This window comes from Meleagris gallopavo, chromosome 8, assembly GCF_905368555.1.
Source record: "Meleagris gallopavo chromosome 8, MGAL_WU_HG_1.1, whole genome shotgun sequence".
In the NCBI taxonomy this organism is placed as follows: Eukaryota; Metazoa; Chordata; class Aves; order Galliformes; family Phasianidae; genus Meleagris; species Meleagris gallopavo.
Window position 1 is genome coordinate 22,193,102 of NC_139411.1, and position 20,280 is coordinate 22,213,381.

General features: G+C 42.7%; 1 protein-coding gene across 11 annotated transcripts in view; it reads right to left on the minus strand.

The window, feature by feature from the left end:
• BTRC (beta-transducin repeat containing E3 ubiquitin protein ligase) overlaps nt 1–20,280 on the minus strand; it is a 112,298-nt gene that overhangs the window by 26,228 nt on the left and 65,790 nt on the right. For all 11 annotated transcript variants that reach the window (XM_085228956.1, XM_085228957.1, XM_085228953.1 and 8 more), the window contains one exon: nt 1,803–2,034. In XM_085228956.1, the coding sequence (XP_085085082.1) occupies nt 1,803–2,034 (232 nt within the window). The remainder of the gene's footprint in view (nt 1–1,802; nt 2,035–20,280) is intronic.

Here is a 20,280-nt window from a genome sequence, read left to right on the forward strand (position 1 = left end):
ATAGGTTAGGGTTTTTTTTTTATCGACTCAATTCAAAATTTTAGGTTCAGCACTCTTTCCTCAGCGGTTCCCTCTTCCTATCACCCTTACCAGAAAGCTGCCTACACTGAGGACATTCTGCACCTCCCAGGCTGCAGAGCCCGAGCCAGCCTAATTCCCTGCCATTCATTTTCTCCCGTAGAGCTATATTCACCAGGACATTTGCACTTTGCCAATATGCAAATTGATGCACATATATTATTTAAGCACACAGTTCCCACAACTGTTCACGTTCTCAGACATTAGCTGCCTAATATCCTGTCTGTTCTGTACTTGGAGACAGTAAAATTCAAAGCTAGAGCTGCTTCCTAGATAACTGTGAAAAGACCACTAACAAATGTGGCACGGGCAGATTTTGGATGCCTGTGAAAATATTTCTAATATTTGCCCAAAACGGTCAGAAAAAGCCCTGTAGGATGAAATTAAACAACAGAAAATGTGTGGTATTTGCTTGCTCTGATGAAACTTTGTGGATGAAGACCTGGAAAAATTGTGTAGCTAACTGTATGTATGCTTTTACTTTAAAAGTGGGGAAACCAATGTGCTTTCCAAGTATTCTGTTTTTCTGAAACAGAACAGCCTCACAACTTATAATGCTGCTCTAAGTACACAAGATTATTGCCATTGGACTACTAAAAACTAACATAAAGAAGGTACTTAGCATAACTAAGATTTTTTTTTAATGCTACAACAACCATTTGATTACTGGGCACAATGAGCTTAAAAATCCAGAGACTACATACTTAACTTCACAGCAAAACTCTCACACTGCCTCTGTGCTTTGCACAATTCACAGTTAAACCCTACTTTTTTCTGCCTTTTTTCCAACCTGACATTTTCAATTTCAGGTTAAGGAATACTCTCCAAAGAATGATCGAATGACTGGACTGAACAAACTGTCCAAGTCGATCATTTCTCCAAAGGGATCCACAGAACAAGTATTTTTGCAAGAAATTCCTCTTTCCAGCTGGTTACTTAGAAGGAGCAAATGTAGCACTTGCTCAGGTTAATCTGAAACAAAGGGACTGCTAACCTACTATTTATTGAGGTATGATCTAATGGTCTGGAAAAATTCGACAGACAGGAATTCCCGTCTGGTTCTGAAACTCTGTGGCTTATTATTCACACGTTTTATCTCCTTTTGTCTCACTTTCTCACCTGTAAGATGGGGTCAAAACGCTATTTTATGCATGCGTTCTCTGAAATACACCCAATGCCACAAGTGAGAACATCTGGGACAAAACCCTGAAAGAAAAGTCCAACAGAGGTGCAAAAAATACACTGAACATTTCTATTCTTTCTTCTCATGTCTTCCATTCACTATGGGCAACAAACAGATAATCAAAGCGATGGCCTCAGGAAGGTATTTTACTAGCACCAAAATAATCTACGTAAGACAAGAGAAAAACCTTGGCTGAGCAGTGGAAAACAAGAATAGTTTTAATTTTTTTAAAAGCATTATTAATGCATCATTGCAGGCATTCTAAGCAACTACCTGTCCTCTGGCTTGTGACAACCCTCTTTAAGATACAGATAAGAGCTACCATTCACTCCTGGCCAAACTATGCTGATGTTAGATCACCCCTTCAGTGATGGTAGGAATACAAAACAAAACATTATTGTATTTTGTATCGCTATAGAGGTTTTCACTCAAAAGTTACAATTTGTTTTACAAGATGGCCCTAAAAGAGACTTCTTCAGCAGGGCAGGCCAGAGGCACAAGAAGTCAAGGAGAATAGTTCTCTGGAAGCCTGCAGAAGTACCTGGCAGTGCAGTGATGAAGTCTCTCTGTAACATGGGCTTGAGGTATGAGTTTATATGTCCGTGCTGGTAGTGACACATCTGGGAGATGAGGTGCTCCACAAACTCCACCTGGTCAGACTCAGACCACTGCTCAAAGTACTTGACGCAGAGCTCCTTCTCCTTCTCATAGCTTGCTGACAGTTTTCTCTGCTTGGGCACAATCATACTGGAAGTGCCATTGGCAAGTTTTGTCTGTGAAAAGAAAAAAAAAAAAACCACAAATCAGACATAAAAAAGAAGATCAGGTGCTCTGGTACGTGAAGTTGGCCAGGACTGTGTATCCCACTTGCAGCTGAATGCAGAACTGTAACTCCAGCAGAACAAGGTCCTGGTCCACGCCTGAGCTGCACACAAAGGACTGCTTGGAAGGGAAACCATGAGTGCCAATTTAATACAAACACAGTTTTATTTACATCTTGCAGACAGCAAAATGCATTTGGATTCCTAATCTACAGTTACCGGCTATTTCAATACACCAACAGAAAACTGCATTTATATTTCACTTTTCTTCTAAAGAATGGAGTGCTACTACAATTCATAGGAAATGCCTGGAACAAATGAGGAAAAAAAAAAAAAAAAAAAAAAGAGCACTTCTTCCGAGTATAAAGTTACACTGTGAGGGTAAAGCCAGCTAAAGCACAGCTGATATTTGCTACATGCTTCCTTCACAGAATAAAAGAGCTTATGTTTTCGAGCACTGCTAATATCTTGTCAGAAAGGCTCAGCTCAAAGAAGAGTTTCAGGGACAATACAAAACACCGACATTTCAATTTACTTCTTGATGGCAAGATGTAATTTCTGCTTCCTAAACGATTTTACTGGAAGAAAAGTGCACATTTTGCATTGTAAGGACATCCTTTGTCCAGAAAACATTAACTGCTTACGGAGAAATTATTTTTTTTCCACACTGTTCAGTTTGCATTAAATGCTAAATTGAGACTTTTGTATCTTTTTAGGACTCATTATCCCCACACACTCACTTCTGTGCCCCCCAGTCTAGGAATACACACTACAGGCACACGCTTAACCAAAGCAAGGATAATTCTCATTTTGCTTTTGTAGATTATTCCCACTGAAAACATATGATTTTCCCTTTTTCACCTCAGTGATATAACATCAGACAGCTCTGTAAGAAAAGTCAATAATACTATATCACTTATACTTACAAAATGTATTTTGAGGTTCACTATTAATTGTCAAATCACTAGAAACAAATTACAGACACTGAAATATATAAACCATTGATTCAGGGGCGCCGTATTTCTGCTGTATGATAAAATACCAGGCACCAACCTCACCATGAGACTTCATTCCCTTTAAAGGAAATGATGAATACCTGAATCTGCCTGTAATTATAAATAAAATACATGGATTTACACACTTTACTGGAAGAAAAACAAACAAACAAACAACACAAAACAATACTTTTTCTCAGGTGCTGCAACACTGCGTTTAGAGAACAGAGAAAAATATTATCCAATTTGGGTTTAGAATGTGTGAATGCTCTGGAGAAAAGAATTCTTGTTTTTTGATACCCACCTGCCCTGCCAGCAATTCTCTGAAATACCAAAAATACCATCATTTGAAAATATACCTAACCACTTACATCTCATTTTATAGCACAAAGCCACCTAAATTTCAACCTCTCCAGCAGAGCTGACAGATTTTCCTGAGATGGAAAAAGGTGGTAATTAGCTGCCATTTCTAGCAAGCAATTTCTACTACTTCTGTGTTAGGTCTCAGAAGATGCAGTACACGCCATCCGTTCTGAACTCTGCAGCTCAGGGTTTTCAACCTCCCTTTTCTCCCCACAGACCTGTGTGTGTGTTCAGTAGGATTGTGTAAGACAAGGGCTATGACTGATTGACCCTATTTCATTTGGTCATCCCACGGACTGCACTGCAAGTGAATAACAAACCCAGTATTGGGCAGCAGGAAGAAATTCTCTTGGGACATCTTTTTATATAGAGAAACCTCTATAAAAGGGGCTGTGGGAATGATATCCTTGGTGTGAAAGACTGAAGTTTTCCTAGCAGAGTCTGCAGCTGGCAACAGCCAGGCAAAAAATCATTACCAATGGACTGCACTGAACATCGGTCTTAGGGGACTCCGGTCATTTCTGCTGCAGTTAAGCTGCCTGCAAAACAGACACCCCCGTAAAAGTGCTGGATTTAGACAGCAGAGAGCTGTTGTGTTCTACAAGCCCGATGTGGTTTAATTTCTCGTTTGTTTGGTGGGAAGTTCATCCCACAACAGGCTGTCTCAATAATACCTCCAGCTTTTAATTTGAGAAATTGTAAGACCGAGCAGCAGAGTAGGCAGGTAAAGTACAAAGACAAGAGGGGGCTGCTCCTCCTGGTGTGGGGCTGCACCAGGTTCTGCCCCCGTCTTGCCAAGCTTCCAGCAACCTCCAGCCCCCACTTACCTCTGAAATGTCTGCCTGGGACATCAAATAGAAGTTGCAAAACCCGCAAAAACAAGTAACAGATTCTGTGTGCCTAAAATCAGATGGCTTCGGTGGGCCAAAGCAACTCACCTTGCTTGGGTTCCAAGTAAATACAGCCTCTGAGGTAGGAAGGAATAAATTAAAGAGCCTATTGACCAACACTTGTAACTTGAAGACAAACTCTGCACTTATGTTGCGGATCTGCTAAGAAAAGCATTCTATGTATTTTATGCCTGAATTAGCAGACAGGAGCACGTGTTTTCAGGTGTGTGTCCTACTTCAGCCACATTCTGACCATATAAACCTGAGACATCGTCAGCGCCCCTTCCTGCTCAAGTTTCCCATTGAAAGAAGCACACCCGAGGTCACCAGAGCATGCCCAGAGGTCCCGTGGTCTATACACCAAAGACCAGAAAGACTGTGCAGGTCAGGAATACCCCAGCTCTGCAGGATCCAAACTCTTGTGATCGCCCAGACCATCTGCAGCTAAGGGTAAGAAGAAAATTCCAAAATTTCAGTTTGAAGATTCCTGAAAATCCACTGAGGAGCTCAGTGAAAAAGGTCTGTTATTAAAAAAACCAATGACACAACAATGCCATCAAGCATCCGTATCATTAAAACACTGGGGAGGTACCAGTTACAAGCAGCAAGAGAATTCATTTAGCTTTCTAATAAACCCTGATGACTCAAACGTTCTGTTCAGCTGCAGTTCATGACAAATCAGATTCTATTTCCTGCAGCACACAATGGTCTCTTCTTCAATGGTTCCTTTTCCCGGCACAACAGCAGACCTAACCTGAAGAAGTGAGCACCTGCAAGCAGGACACACTGCTATGTTAAACGGGCATCCAAATGCTTTTCATAAGCTTCACTTCCCAAAGTGGCAAAGAAGAATAAGCAGGGGTAGCCCATCACCACAGGCAAAAGCCTGAGTACAACGAAGGCACAGGCTCCACTGTGCCTCAGCCAGCCCCAGGCTCCCCAGTGGCAACTCCTCTGCAAGAGCAACCAAGACGTTCTGCACTGGTGTGCCCGAGCCTGTGAGCTGTGCTGGGAAACCCAGAGGACTGGCTGCCTCAGGTTGGTACCAGCTCAAGGATCTACGTACTATGCTCCTCTGCAGCCCATTATTACAACAGCCTTTCTCCAAATGGCTACATTTAACACAAAGCACATTTGTATGCCCTGCAAAGTAGAAGAGGACTAATATATGAAAGGAATTCAATCTAACTAATGGTTTGCAACTACAGGAAGGTACCATATTTCAACAAGATAAATAAAGCCTAGATAAATCTCCTACTCTGCATAGTAGACACAACAGCCATGGTATATTACAGCTGTAACCCACATATGACAACCAAGGTTATTTTTGGTTTTGATCAGTAGAGGGGACTAAGAAACCTTCTAAAGCTCAACAGTAAGGATCAGCATAGTTCTCTGATGGTGTTACAGGCACAGTGGTTCGCAGCCCACAGTAATGGTCAGAACCCATAGCAGTGGTCAAAACCTAGTAACGATCAATTAGTAACTTTAAAAAGTCCCCATAATATCTTCTAATCATTGCAGAGGATTTTGTTAAGGCACTTTCCACAGCATGGGTGAATTTAGTTTATACATTTCTTGATGTAAGAAGACAACTCTTTTAAGAAAAAGACAGAATATCATGTGCGGCTTAAATGATCCCAGCAAGGTGTGGGGCCTTTTGAACCTTCCAGATGTCCTCAAGCCGGAGTTCCAGCCTGACCAAGAAATGAGGTCAGCACTGAGCATCTCTCCAGACCAAATGAAGGGACCTCCCTTGGACAACTCAGTACCAAGGGCCCATGCTGGGCTTCCTCCCCCTCCCTCCATACTCACAGGGACTGCAGCTCCGACCTGGACAGGTGGCTCCTACTGCTTATTGGCAGCTGCAGTATCCCATCCCCAGCTGCTTCTGTTGCTGGCCACGGTTAAGTTGCTGATCTAGACAGAGCCACCTTAACAGGAATTTTGGATGGGTCTTAGTGAAGGGGAGGAAAAAAGAGGACATAATGTTTAATTATAAGAAATGATTGAAATAGGCACAGACATACCCCGGGTGCCTCTGCACTGCAGCAAGCTCTAAACTTGTTATCGTTAATGGTTTAAATTTCACTGTGCTAATCATTTCAGGACACAAGCCTTTCTTGATAATCTAATGAATTATTCCAACATCCTTCAGCAAAAAAAATCCTCCATGACAGCACTAATTACAAGACGTTTTCCCAGTGCTTATGTAAAATATGACAGAGCAGCAGCTTAGGGAATTGCAGAAAACTGCTTCTAATTTCCACTGAGAAACTGACAAACACCTCTCTTTCATCTCTCCCAGCTCTCAAGTAAGATTTAACTTTCTCATTTAGTTAATTACCGAGTGAGGATCATCATTTTCCCGGATCGGAGCGGCACAGAGCCTTTATCGTGTTAACTTGTGAACTTGATCGATGGCTGCTGCTAAAACTTAATAACTTCACCCCCTGGCAAATTGTAAGATAAATATAATAGGAGAAACTCTGACAGTAAAAACCTGCCAGAAATGAGCGCTGTGTTTATGTTTCTTTGCAGGCAGCAAAAAAACAACCGACAGCTTATTACTGGGTGCGTGTTACTTATATTTAAAAGACTCCAGGCAGTTAACTTTCTGTGTACTGTTCAAACTTCACTCACAAGATAAAAGACACTGGGGGGGAAAACGAGCAATGGGATGACAAAGAAAGGTACCATGCAGGTGTACGGCTGTAACAGGGGGAGACGGTAACTTTGCAAGGAAAGCAAAGCCACACCAGTGTACACATCCTGAACGTTCCTCACAATTAACCCCATTAAAAAACCACAGTGGTGAAACCAGACATGAAATCTGTAGTTGTGGCAGCAGCACAAAGATCAGGAATTCTGCAACGTGCTGGAAGCTGTATGGGAAAAGCAGGGGATTAAAAAGTCCAAGTGGTGGAGAGATGTTTTGAGGTGATGCCTGTAAAGCTGCTTGCAGACCCAGAACACTGCACAGCTCCTTCAAAGCCATTCAGTAGCTGGGAAGCTGCTCCTGCCCATAGCACTCAGTGCCACCCCAACGGAGCAATGTAACAAAAGCGCTGAAATGGAGCTGAGAACCTCTGCCAGTTCTCCATCCTACAAGGCAGAGCCAGTATTTCAGAGTCCTGTTGAAGGGGGCTGTTTGCACGCCTGAAGGCAGTAACAGCATAATTAACAGGACACAGGTTCAGTTTCCATGGCTGGCTTCTTTCTTTTTAGGTTCATAATTGCCAACTGCTGCAGAACAGATTCCCAGATTGCCAAGGCTAAGCAAAGAGGATGGAAGTCGTAGCTCCTTAATGCAGCTCCCTATGGCAGAGCTGCCTTGTTTTAGGAACTGGGGTGGGGGTCTCCCCATAAGGAGCAGGACCTCTCCTGCTACAGCACCTGTACGGCACAAGAAGGGCAGCAGCTCCTCGCTTTTCTCCTTTACAGAACAAATCTGCTTTTCTGATGTTTGACTTGACAGAAAAGCTACAATCCTAGGTCATTTAACAACTCACTCCATTTACTTTTATCTTAAAAGCTCAGTTTAGAATCTACCCGTTTCCGTCTGCCTCCATCTCGCATAACAGACTCTGTGAGGTTAACCATGGGTTTACTGCATATCCAGACTGAGTCGCTCAGTAGTGAATTAGTTTCCACGCTGCACAGCTCACCACAACATTCTGAAAAACGAACAGAACTCAGAAGCAGATGATCATCAATCACATCTGAGAGTCAAAAGAAAGCACCATGGAAGAAACCGCAGCATCGTGACCGTTCATTTTCAAGTGAAAATTCAAAATACAGGCTCACACTAAAATTAGCAGCCCCCTGGGTACTTAAGGACCTCGCAGTTTTGCCAGTTTGTGACTTCTAGCAGCTTGCCCACATTTGGTCTCCAAACATCTCCAGAAAAGAACTTTGATAAGAAAGGATCAGTCTAGATGAAAGATCACTGGAATTACACTGCACACAGCAGCCCAACCAGCCACACTTGCTGAAATCTGGGGGAGGCAATCGTTTTCAGAGATACCATCCAGGTGCCTACAATGTGATATTAGCCTGAAGGGCACCCGGCTACAGATACGGAAGAAGGAGAATGTTGCACTGTTTTAGGGCCAGAGAAAGCCACAGACACCCAAACAGGAACATCTTGGGTCTCTCCAGGGACAGGGGAGGCAGGACTCAGCCATGGGCACTTGCACAGCGGCTGTACAAACTGCAATAACACCTTGCTGGAGAAGCTGCTCCCCTCCCACACTGCTACACAGTAAACAGCAACAGGGAGAGGAGATTAAAAAACTATTCTTTTAAGATAATAGTTAATGTTTCAGACAGACTAATAAAGTTTAATTGTCTGGAATCTCGTAGCTCCTATTGTAAACTTTCGTTTGATATAGGTCTCCCATCTAGATTTTAAGTGCTGGTAAAAACCTCCAAAATAAAATTTCTCTGATGCCAGCAACGGATGTGAACTGGGAGTCCCTCTCCTCCTCCTCCCTTATCTTTAAGTTGCCTTTGAAAATAACAAGCACTGATGAGAAATCTGCTTGCATCAGCACAGCACTGGCATATGTTACTTTCCCAAACTAAGATCCCTGACCGAATGCAAATCTAGACATATGGGGCAGGGAGGAGCAGCCACTGTCACTCTTAAAGTAATCGTTTCATTAGGTATAAGCTGATCATACACCGATTTCAAAGCAGACACTACAGTAGTAAGAAACCACTTTCACTGGAAGTCACCAAAGGAAATTCTTTCTCAGAATGGCTACCAGAACCTATGTTGAACTGCTGGGACCATTATATGTTATTACTGTTAATGGAGGGAAGGAACATGCACATTATCACTTGGAGAACCAGTCTACTAAAGTCATTGGGTAATGGCCAGCAGCAGCAAAGGGCTCGTTTATGGCAGGGAAAGGCATAAGCTATGCTCTAAGCAGCAGTTTCATAGTTTTCTAGAACAGTTGCTTCTGTTTTAAAAACATCCAAGCATGATTTACTGCCTGAGTGAAGTTTTTCTTTATGGTTGATTTTCTTTTTGCTCCAAGTACTCCCTGAACTCAGAGAGAAAAGCGGCTAGGAACAGGCAGATGGATGAAAGAGGTTCAAACCATGGCTAAACCCTGAAGACTACACCACTGGGAAGAACCCACAAGTAGAGGGAGAGAACAACCTGAAAGATAATACTATCTGCATTCAGTAATGCTACTGAGATTTTCAAAACTCTACGATCCTCTATGTAAAGCTTTTATCATCACCAACAAAAGCCCTCCAAAATAGCTCATCCAAGAGAACACAGCTCAAAGCAGCATTATTTTCCAAGAGCCTCCTTAGAGATGCATTTTGCCACTGCCACCAAAGAGGGCACAAAGGCACCCAACGACTGAGATACGCAACAAACAAAAATGCAGCAGTGATCTAAAGAATGGCAACTGTCACAACAATGCTTGGTCCCACTACAAACACACTCCTTAGATCTGCTGGCTGAGTTGGCTGCATGAGCACTGCCTAACCTATTTCAGTCAAAATAAGCTTGTTAGCAAAGACCTGCTATTTAAACTGTCTAAGCTAAAACACCTCATCTTAACTGAAAGCAGGGTTGCAGTTTTGCTGACAGATCCTGGAGGGCAGCAATCTGCAGCAGCCAGACAAAGGCTGTGTGGTGTTCTTTTCTACCAGTACAGCCAGGTCTAGAAGAGGACATCTAATGGGTTCACACTCATTGACACCAACACTCCTGCTGTTGGCAGCCATCAAAGAGGCAGCTGTAAGAAAGAAAGTCCATGAAACAGAATTATATAACTGTTTCATTTCGAAGGGACCCTTAAAGGTCATCTAGTCCAACTCCCCTGCGACAAACAGGGGCAAATACTTTTGCACAGTGCCAAAGCCAGCCAGACTTTTCATACAGTCTCCTATGGTCTCTTTGAGATAGCCATGCAATTTTCACCCATTAATAAGTACTGTCTTCTCAAGACTAGCTGTTATGTTAACCTTGCAGTCAAATGTTACCTCGCTGGCAAACTGGGATGATTCCCAAGAAAGAGCACTGAGGTGGCTGTGGAAGCTGGATGTTCGGTCTGGAAAAGGCTGAGGGTATCTCATGAGAAGTTACAGAGGAACATGAGATGGAATCTGTTCAGAAGTGCATAACGAGAGAAAAAGTGGCAATAGGCACAAGTGGTAACAACCAAAACTTCAGTTGTTATGAGAGAGAGAAACATAAGTGGTCAAAGTCCTGAGCAAACTGAGCTGGCTGTGAAGGCAATCTTCCTCTGGACAGGCAGTTGGACTGGAGACCTCCAGATGGTGTTACCTTAGCTTAAAGCTTCCTGTGACTTTGTATCTCAAGCTGCTTCGTTGATATGTGGTAAGAGATTTATTATCCAAGCAACAGCCTCCAAAAACACAAGCTACAGACATCCTCTATGAATTCTTTATTTTCACACCTTGCACGGTGCTGGGTTAGGCCAGACAGGTAACTGTATGTACATGGGAGAAGAAAAGCACAAACAGTACCCTCAGCAACACCAAGCAAACGGCTCTGACCAGAACAGCAAGGTGTATTTGGTTTCAGAGATGAGCAGACTCTCCCTATCAGCTGCACTCAAATCACACAGCCTACATCCTGAGTCACACGGATTCCTTCATGGCTCACTGCTTAGCTGCCAACAAGACTCCAGAAAAACCCTCAAGTTAAAGAAGGGAGGAAGTCTTCCAATAGTCCATTGCCTAGAACAGACTCAATTACACAGGGATTGTGGAAATACACAAGCAATGTAAACATCCCAGTAACATGGGGCAGAACAGGACAGAGTGTCTCATCTGGTCCCTCACTATTCTGCATTTCTCATGTAACATTCAACCATCCACACAAAGGTATGATTCCGTGGTTTCTTTTAAGGAGATTAGCAAGCAGTGGGAATAGTTTCAATCTACCTCCATTTCCCTTTCTACAACAACAGGCTTATCTTTCTTTTCATCCCACTTCTGAGCATTCCTTTCTGTTAATTTGTAAGAATTGTCCTCCTTTCTGAAAACAAGTGTATATGAATGTTAGACTTCACCACTGTACATCATTTGTTTAACATCTCAGTGCTATCTCTCACTTGTTTCCTGTATATTCAGGGAGCTCACAGCAGCCTGCACTAAGCCTAGTGTTTGCATACCTGAAAACACACTATTTGCATCTTCTCAGCTTGAAAAATGCAAGGAGTCAATTCAGGATCGCACCCAGAAAAAACAACACAACTTTCTGATACAAAAAAAATTACAAGAATTCAAGATTTACCAGGGACCAAGATGGACAAACACGCTGCTCCTGTTCCCTACATCAAGGGGTTAGAGCTCCCTCTAGCACTCTCCAAACAGAAGAGCTGTGACTGTATGATCTCATCCAAACCAACCTTGACTGGTGCTGTCCATTATTTTTACTTGCTTTAGATTCTGCTGTCACATGAATAATTAAGAATACATCCACCAGTTTGTCTGAAGCTCAGGAGAAACAAGTGTCAGAAGAATTCCTCTCTATAACCGATTAGAAATAGTCAGATTGCTATAATTAACTGTTCTGTTTTAAAATGTAATTTAGGACTGGTTGAAGGATCTTCATGTCAGCTGTATGTAGAATGTGAAACGTAGCAAGAAATTAAATGAAAAAGTTGCTGAAATTTTCAATTTTCACAACGTAAGAAAGTCTTGCTACCTCGCCCTACCTTGCAGCTGACAAACATCCCAACGTAGCTGACAGGCCGCCTACAGCTGTGAATTAGGTGTTTCTATTTCAGCATTAAATATTGAGCAACTCAGCTTAAGTGAAACTCAAAAGGTGTAACCCTGCTGAGTTCTGCACAATGCTGAAGACAGAGAAACATCTAATGACAGAAAGAGTGTCAGGCCTTTTTAATCACAGGTTATTACTTATTAATTCTTGATAAACTGAAAGCTGGCAGTACAAAGTAAAACTGAGAAAGGAAAATGGGAGCCAAGCCTCTTCAGTTTTATTCCTAACTCTCCTGCTGCCTTCCTCAGCTGCCGTAGGCAAGTCACTCCTCTGCTTTTCACGAGTCTCTTGTTAAATGTGTCCTAATACAAGTCACACAGAGACAGAGCAAGGCTGCATGCTGGTGAAGTCCAAGGAAAGTGTGGAAAGTGCCTGGTGAAGCAAGCAGAGCTGAACAACAGCACACCTCACTGCCCACATGCAAACGTCCATCATTACAGAATCATTTGAGTTGAAAGGGACCCTTCAAGGCCATATGGTCCAACTCCCCTGCACTGAACAGGGACACCTACAGCTCCATCAGGTGCTCAGAGTCCCTCCAGCCTGACCTTGGCTGTCTCCAGGGATGGGGCAGCCACCTCTCTGGGCAACCTGCGCCAGTGCCTCACTGCCCTTACTGCAAAATGCTTCTTTCTTATATCCAGTCAAAACCTCCCCTCTTTTAGTTTGAAACCATTTCCCTTAGTCCTGTCACAACAGATCCTGCTGAAGAGTCCATCCCCTTCTTTCTTACAGCCCCCTTTAGATACTGAGAGGCTGCTATTGGGTTTTCCCAGAGCCTTCTCTTCTCCAGCACTGGCAAACACATTTGACTCTTAAAAAATAAAGACTTGTTAGCAGGGTCTAGACATTTATTATTATTATTTATTATTTACTATTAAGAAAAAAACGCAGCCAGACTAATAATTTTTGTGGTCTTTCAAAGCAAGATCAAAATTTGTGTACACCAAGAAAACACTTTACCTTTTCTCAAGGTGAACCACAGCACCCATCTACCCATCTTAAAATCAATGCAAATGTGGAAACAAATCCTCTCCCTGCACACAAGTGCCCCAGAATGGGCACACTTTCGTTTCTTTACTTACCACAGCAATTTCAGTATTTAACCACCAGGGGACTTCTGAACACTGCTGGTTTTAGAAGTTTGCAATTTTAATATTAGTATGTGACTGAGACGAAGAAACACAATAGGATGTTAGGCTATCCCACTTACATTTCCACTTCTCTGCAAGTCCAGTAAGAAGGACTAGAAGTAATTAGAGCTGAGGAGATGACAGAAGCACCTGACAAAAACCATGCAAACCTCCTGGCATAACCTGCCCGTGTCCCTCTGCCCCAGCTGACAGCTGTCATTGCCATTCCAGGCAGAACTTTCTGTACTGCTCTGCTGCTGCACCCAGATCCTGACACCCAGACCTTCCCTCTCGTGGTACAGATGGCATCCGACACTGTTTCTTTTATCCCCTTAAGAGGACTTGGAGAAAAGCACTGGCAACTTCTGCTTGCTCCCCACACCTCTCCCATGCGCAGGAGAGGATGACAGCAGCCACCTGACCTGTCAAACACCAGTGGAAGAGCGTGCAGAGGGACAGCACGACTGCCTCAGAGCAGCCCAGTCAATGACGTGGCTGAGCAGTACTCAGCTGCACGACTGTACTGCCTAGATCTGTGGGCACCACGGGAGACTTACCCCTCAAACTGTAGAGTACAAGTTCTGTGTATGCAAAACTTGGGAGAAGCACGTTGCTAAGAGCGGAGGTTACCTTGTAATGAGTCCAATGCTGACCCACTCCGAGCTGAAGTCGGACCTCCCAAGGTCTCTGCCAGCTTACGTGATGCTGTGATTCTCATCTGACAATCCTCAAGTCAGTGCACATCAATACATCCCAGGTGTTTGGAAAATCCTGTTTAGGTTTTAGCCAAAATCAAAACAGAATTGTCTGATGCTGATGTATTTCATTTATTATACACAAAATCTAAAATTCTGTTTAAAGACACTTTACAGAGAATTACTTTTTAAAGCTTTCCAGCTCTGGGCTTCACAAGCCTTTGCTTTTCAATTATTCATTCTTTGCAATAATCAAATACCAGACTCTTCCAAAGGGCACTGCAGATCTGCCTGCTCTTCTGGTTTTGCAAGTTGAGAGCATGCAGTATGCAAAATACTGCCCTGCTTGAGATGCCCTGCTTGGATTGCTGATCTCACCCTTCCATTTTGTCCATCCAGCTACTCAAATTTTGCCCAAACCTGTTGATTCTGTTACAACGTGTGTTGTCTCTGAATTGCATCTGATTATATTCCAGACATTTCTTCACTTACAACCTGAACAAACTGCAAAATTCAGGTCTGAAGGAAAAAAGATTGTGATGCCCAGTCATCTTCAGAGTCTTCTAACGCTTGCACTGCAACCTGCCTATGAATTGAGATTACAAGTTACTATCAAGCACACGACTGGCAAATCTAAACTAACATGGCAGGGGAACAACCTGATTCCACGGAATCACACACATTTGTAAAATCCAGGGACTTAAAAGAAAACAATGCATGCACATAACTGGCATTAATTAAGCAACATTTTTATTACTTACAATCAAAGACTTGTAAGGAAGGTTTATTTGACAGAAAGAGGGAAAGAGGGCTTTTTTTTTTTTTTTTTGGCTGAGAAATTACCATTCTTACTTAATTAACAATCTAGTTTTTTCATAGCATAGCTGTTAAGCTTTTTTCACTTTTATTTTCACCTAAATGAATATTATATAGGGGAACTTTGTCTAAACACACAAGCAATTACAGAAGTGGGTCAGAAAAGACAATACTGAACTATCCTAATAATCATGCATTTTAGTTTAGTTTGCAGCCACTGTTGCAAGGGTTTCGTTTTGTGTTGTGAAGCAAGAGGAGGGATGCATAGGAGAAGAAAGTTAAACCTGGACCTGTGCACACAATAGGAAACACCTATCATGTTCCACAAATTCAGGGCATACTTCTACCACGAAGGCAGGTTTGCATCTTGCACACAGAGCCCAAATAGCCTGGCTGCACAGCGCATCCTTTCCATTCTCTAACTTCAAACTACTTTGTGAGCTGAGCATGTATGGACTACTTATCTGTCAAGATTCATTATTACTGCAAAACAAGTAATTGCAGCTACTTGGAATGCTACTTTCAGGTCTGCAAGAGCAATTATCTAGTTGCTCATTTTTAATTTTCCTCAACAGTAAGGTTCAGCAATCTGTACAGAGAGTACTGCTGTCTGCTCCCAAGCTGCAGCCTCAGCTAAGCCCGTCAGTCACATGCAACAAGGGACTGCCTGCCCTGCTGAAGTTATCTTGGATATGAGCTTCCACAGGCAGACTAATTTGAATCTATTTTTGTAAATTATAGATTGTGTTAAATATACATGAAGGAAAATATGGAACAGTTTGTTTTACTGCACAACATGAGTTATTTCACAATCTAGGTTCCCTCTGAGAAAACTCTCAATTTTAAAACTTGCCAATTAGTGGCAGTGACTATTGGTGAGACCTAACCCAGGCAAAGATTATTTGCTGAATGATGCAAAGGGCAGAACAGCACTGCAGGAGAATGAAGGGAGCGGAACAGTGGACAGTAACAAGGAGAAGCACAGAGTCACTTGCCTGAGCTTCCTTTCCTTTAAGAAGAACTGAAGGTTGTGTCACTGCTTCACTACAACAGAGAAACTATAAATTCACATCAGCCAAAATTAGATCTTTGCATGCAAAGTGAAAGTGAGTGTTAATTGCTACAGTAAAGTTTAGGACAGTTATCAGACAGTGTGTTCGGAAGAGAGCACGATGCTCTTCATCACTACTCTTCCCTCTTTTTCAATTCATCCTACTAAATAAACACAAAGAGAGTATGATTTCTTTCAATAAACAAACGGGGATAACCATAAAAAAGGAAAGGGATTTCTAAAACCGAAGGAATAAAGAAGCAGAAGAATCAAAGCTACAATCCCATTATGAGCAAGCTAACTCGGGAGCCTGGAGAGGATTTCCAGTGTTCAGAACTATTGAGTTGTGGAATGATCTTCTGGTGGAAACAGAATGGAAAAAAAAAGTTCAACCTTCAACTGGTTGCAAAATAAAGCTCAGTGAGTTCACCAAAGGGACAGCACAGTACCTGCAAGAGCAGGGAGCTGGAACCAGTGAGTTGAGGTCCCAGTAGGCAGGATGATAGAAACCAGGAAACATCCCGTTGTGCAGGAGGTCATTCACCACCTTGTAGCTCACACATTATCTGAGACAGCACAGATGCAGACTTGTTGACTAGTAACTGAGCAAACTGACCTTCAATGAGTAGAGAACATAGATGAGACCGCAGACTCGACTCTATTAAATATACAAAGGTATATTGATTCCTCTATCACGGACGATAGGCCACTGCATCAGCCAGAAAAAACAGCTGTCAATTTTCAATCTGAGCTTGAGCATACTTGAGATTTATGAAATGTCCAACCTACACCCTTCCCACTAGGTGCTGAACTGCTGAGTTCCATAGATACACAGGAAAACTACTCCAGTATGTTTTTATCCATCTGTCTCAGCTCCAGGAGATTCACAGATAACCTCAGAGTGCCCCAAGGCTGTATCCGCTGTGACTGTAGCTGGTTTGACAGGGTACCCCTCCTAGTCTCTGATGTGTTTATAACAAACATATTACATGGGAACAGAGGAGGTCTCTTCATACTTTCACAACTCCCATAGGATGTGGGGCAAACCCTTAAGCTGCTTGTTCGCTTGTTCATGTCATGTTTGGATGTAAGATGATGATGGGATCCGGCAGGTTGTAAAGCAAGTGACCTTAGCGTCCCTGATACGCATGCACTTCTGCTGGAGGATTAGGGAGGAGATACCTTCAACTCACTCACCACTGACTGAGAAGATTAGGCTGTGACCTGCTGGGCAGTGAGCTGCAGTGACTGTGAACTCTACCGTCTCAAAGGACAACTGTCTACTATCTCCATAATTAGAAGAAAAGATACATTTCAACTTTGCTGCAGTCTTCCGCTAGCTTCTGCCTTCAGCTGATCTGGGTATAGGTTGCAATGGATATCTGTCACGCACTCCCACACTTTCACACATTTCATTAGTATTATCAGAACCGCAAGGAGCAAACTCAGACAGGTATTAGCTGGAGACCAGCATGACTCCTAATCAACTCTTTACAACTAGCAGGATCAAAACTTATCCTGCCAGCTGATGCTGGTCTGCTGCAAGAAACTGACTGACAGGCAAGTGTTTGACCTCCATACTAATTACACTGAGCCACTTCAGGTCCAACATGAGAAGAGTTCTTTAACTTATCAGGAAACTCAGAAGGTATATGTGACTCAGTGGAAGACATCTGAAGGCTGCTGATCTAGTCTTTCACATTAGCAGGGATTCTAATTGTCATTACTTGATCCAAAGAAGTTACTAAGGTGACAAACGGCCAGAAAGTAAGGTAAAGACAGTAACATATTTGGAAGTACACTGAAGGTAAGGAATCAAGTTCTCCATTCTCCAAGGTTTCATTCTATTAAACATTACTGTAGGAGATGAGATCACAGACTCAACAGTGCTGCTCTCATTTCCTGACTGACAACTTACCTATGCAGCCTGAAAGTTCACACATCCCCATCCCCACCTTCATGGGAACTGCAAGACATGTTTTAGGGATTAGTACTTCAATACACGTATTGATTTCATTAGTGCGGGTAAGGTTTTATAATCTTGCTAAAGAGAAATGATATTCTATAGCACTTTATAAATAAGTGTTAAAAACTTAATAGTTAAGCTCACAAAATGATTTGCCTTTGAGACAAACCTGTCTTGCTAAAAATAGAGAGAAATTTTAAAGACAACAGCAAGAGCAAAGTTTTGCTAGCCCACCTAGAGCACAGAAAGAAATGGGTAACTGAAACAGGCACAACACAGAGAGATTTTAGCTGGAGGTAGGAAATACTCTAATATTTAATAAAAGCAGGCTTCAAAAATAGCATCCAGAAAGACTTTTGCACTGGACAAAGCACACGAGAGAAACTGTATATATGAAGTAGATATGTGCTTTCTCTCCATATATAAACACCAAGTATAAGACTCTAGGAAGCACATGGGTGGGCACAGGATCCATGGAGCCTAGCATCCTGCTTGGGGCCACTTTGGTACCAGTTCCCAGGGGAATTGGGTAAGGATGGCTTCAGATGGCACAGGCCAGTACAGCTTGTTCTCAGAGCACAGGCAGCACTGTCTGAGGACCAGGCTGCACACCAAGGCCTTTGTGTGGGTCGGCCCACCACCAGCTTAACAGGAGAAGGCATCCTGCTCTAAGGAGCTCCCTTCTGTGTTGGTACCGATGTTCAGGAAATTACATTCACATAAGGACTGCTTCAAGGAGGGCCTGAGGAAGATACGATGGTAAGCAGCAACACTCTACATGTGAAGAAAAGCTCCAACGTGATCAAGCTACAGAGGTAAAGTAAAACACCCAGAGAGTGATATCCCCCAGCCTGGGGCAGCATGCAGAGTGCAGGGCACAAGGCAGGGAGAGCACTTGGAAGGAGTGGGAAAACTGCACAGAGAGAAAGCAAAACCCAAACTAGTGGAAAAATACATAAGCCATTTTAAATAAAACTGACTGAAAACAGGGTTCTAAAAACTACCAAGAACTTCTAAAATTGACAAAATCAGACAGTTATAAAATCTGACCAGCAGCTGGAAAAAAAATGTATTAGGTTAATAAAGCATTAAGATTTGCTCCATGTTCGTTTTAACATGTATGTCAACACCACCAGTCCGTAGGCTGCCTACTAATTCACATGTGGCATATTTACATCCATTCTCATATTATGCCCCATGCTAGGACATCCCATTACAGAGTCACGGTAGCAGCTCCATACTTAAGGTGTCAGGAGCCGGCGAATTCTGCAGCACGTTGCCTTTCCCCTCTTATTCTCTTGCAGTAGAATTACTTTGGGGCAGGAATTTGCCATTTGGTTTTCAGGCCACAAGGGAATCTCTTAGGGAACTGACAAGCTGATTTAAGCAGCTGTGGAATAATTTACTGGTTTTTCTGTTTTATTAAAAGTGGAGGAGAGGGAGGGGAGAAGCTTTGACATCTTTTGGTGGTTTGTGCAACAAGAAGAATAAACATTTATCTTAGAAAATGACCACTTTTTCATAGATGCTGCCATTGCCTCCTATAAATATTGTATTTGATTGCAAATTTGGCTGCAACCATTGGTGGTTGGGAGACACCAGTTCACCAAGACCCATGGCTGACACAGACAGACCCTAGGAAGAGAGAAGGCCTGTCTGAGAGAAGGTATCAGAGGAGCAGAACCCAAATCAGCATTAGGTGAATATAAACACAAGCACTGCTCAAGGAGAAAACACCCTTTAACTAGTATCACACTTCCAGATTCCCAGATGTTGAGCAAGGAAATATTAAGCAGCATTATCCCATTTCATAGACAGAAGAACTGAGACGGAAAAGCATGATATGACAAAGACAAAAGGTATCTCAAAATCTGGAGCCATAATTCCTAATCTAATAAGCTTCCTGTTAGGCCTTATTACTTATTATGAATATTTCATCCCTAGATTTCACTTGTAAGAGTAACTTTGAACTCCTCCGCAAAAAAAGGATGTTGTGAGTCCAGCCCCAGTCCCAAGAAACATGGGGAGGATTAATTAAGGCTTGTGAAGCACTCAGACTGCAGGGAAATCCCCAGGAGGAAGTTCGTATTTCCATATTCTGACCAGGGCTTGAAAGGCACGCAATAAATACAGCCTGGGGCACAGAACAAACAACACGAATAAAACAAAATACCGAGCAGCTGTTCTTTTAGCAAATACCCTCTGTCCCACACCAAACTTTATTTCTGCCTCAGGACACAGGGAGGGAGTGGGGAATCCGATTAAGGGAGAAGTAAAATTTTACTTCAAAAGGTTAAATGGTAACAAAGTTATAAACAAGGGAATCTGTTTCTTATAAAGGAAAATAAGACATCTTTAGCAGGCAGAACTGCCAGCCACAACAGTTACACCACCTTCCCATGCCAGAAAGTGGGATGCCTAGCATGAAGGCAGCCTGCTTAAGTGTCCTAACGAGAGAAAGGAACAAAAAGCAGCACAGACGTGCAGGAGCACAGCCTCGCTCCGC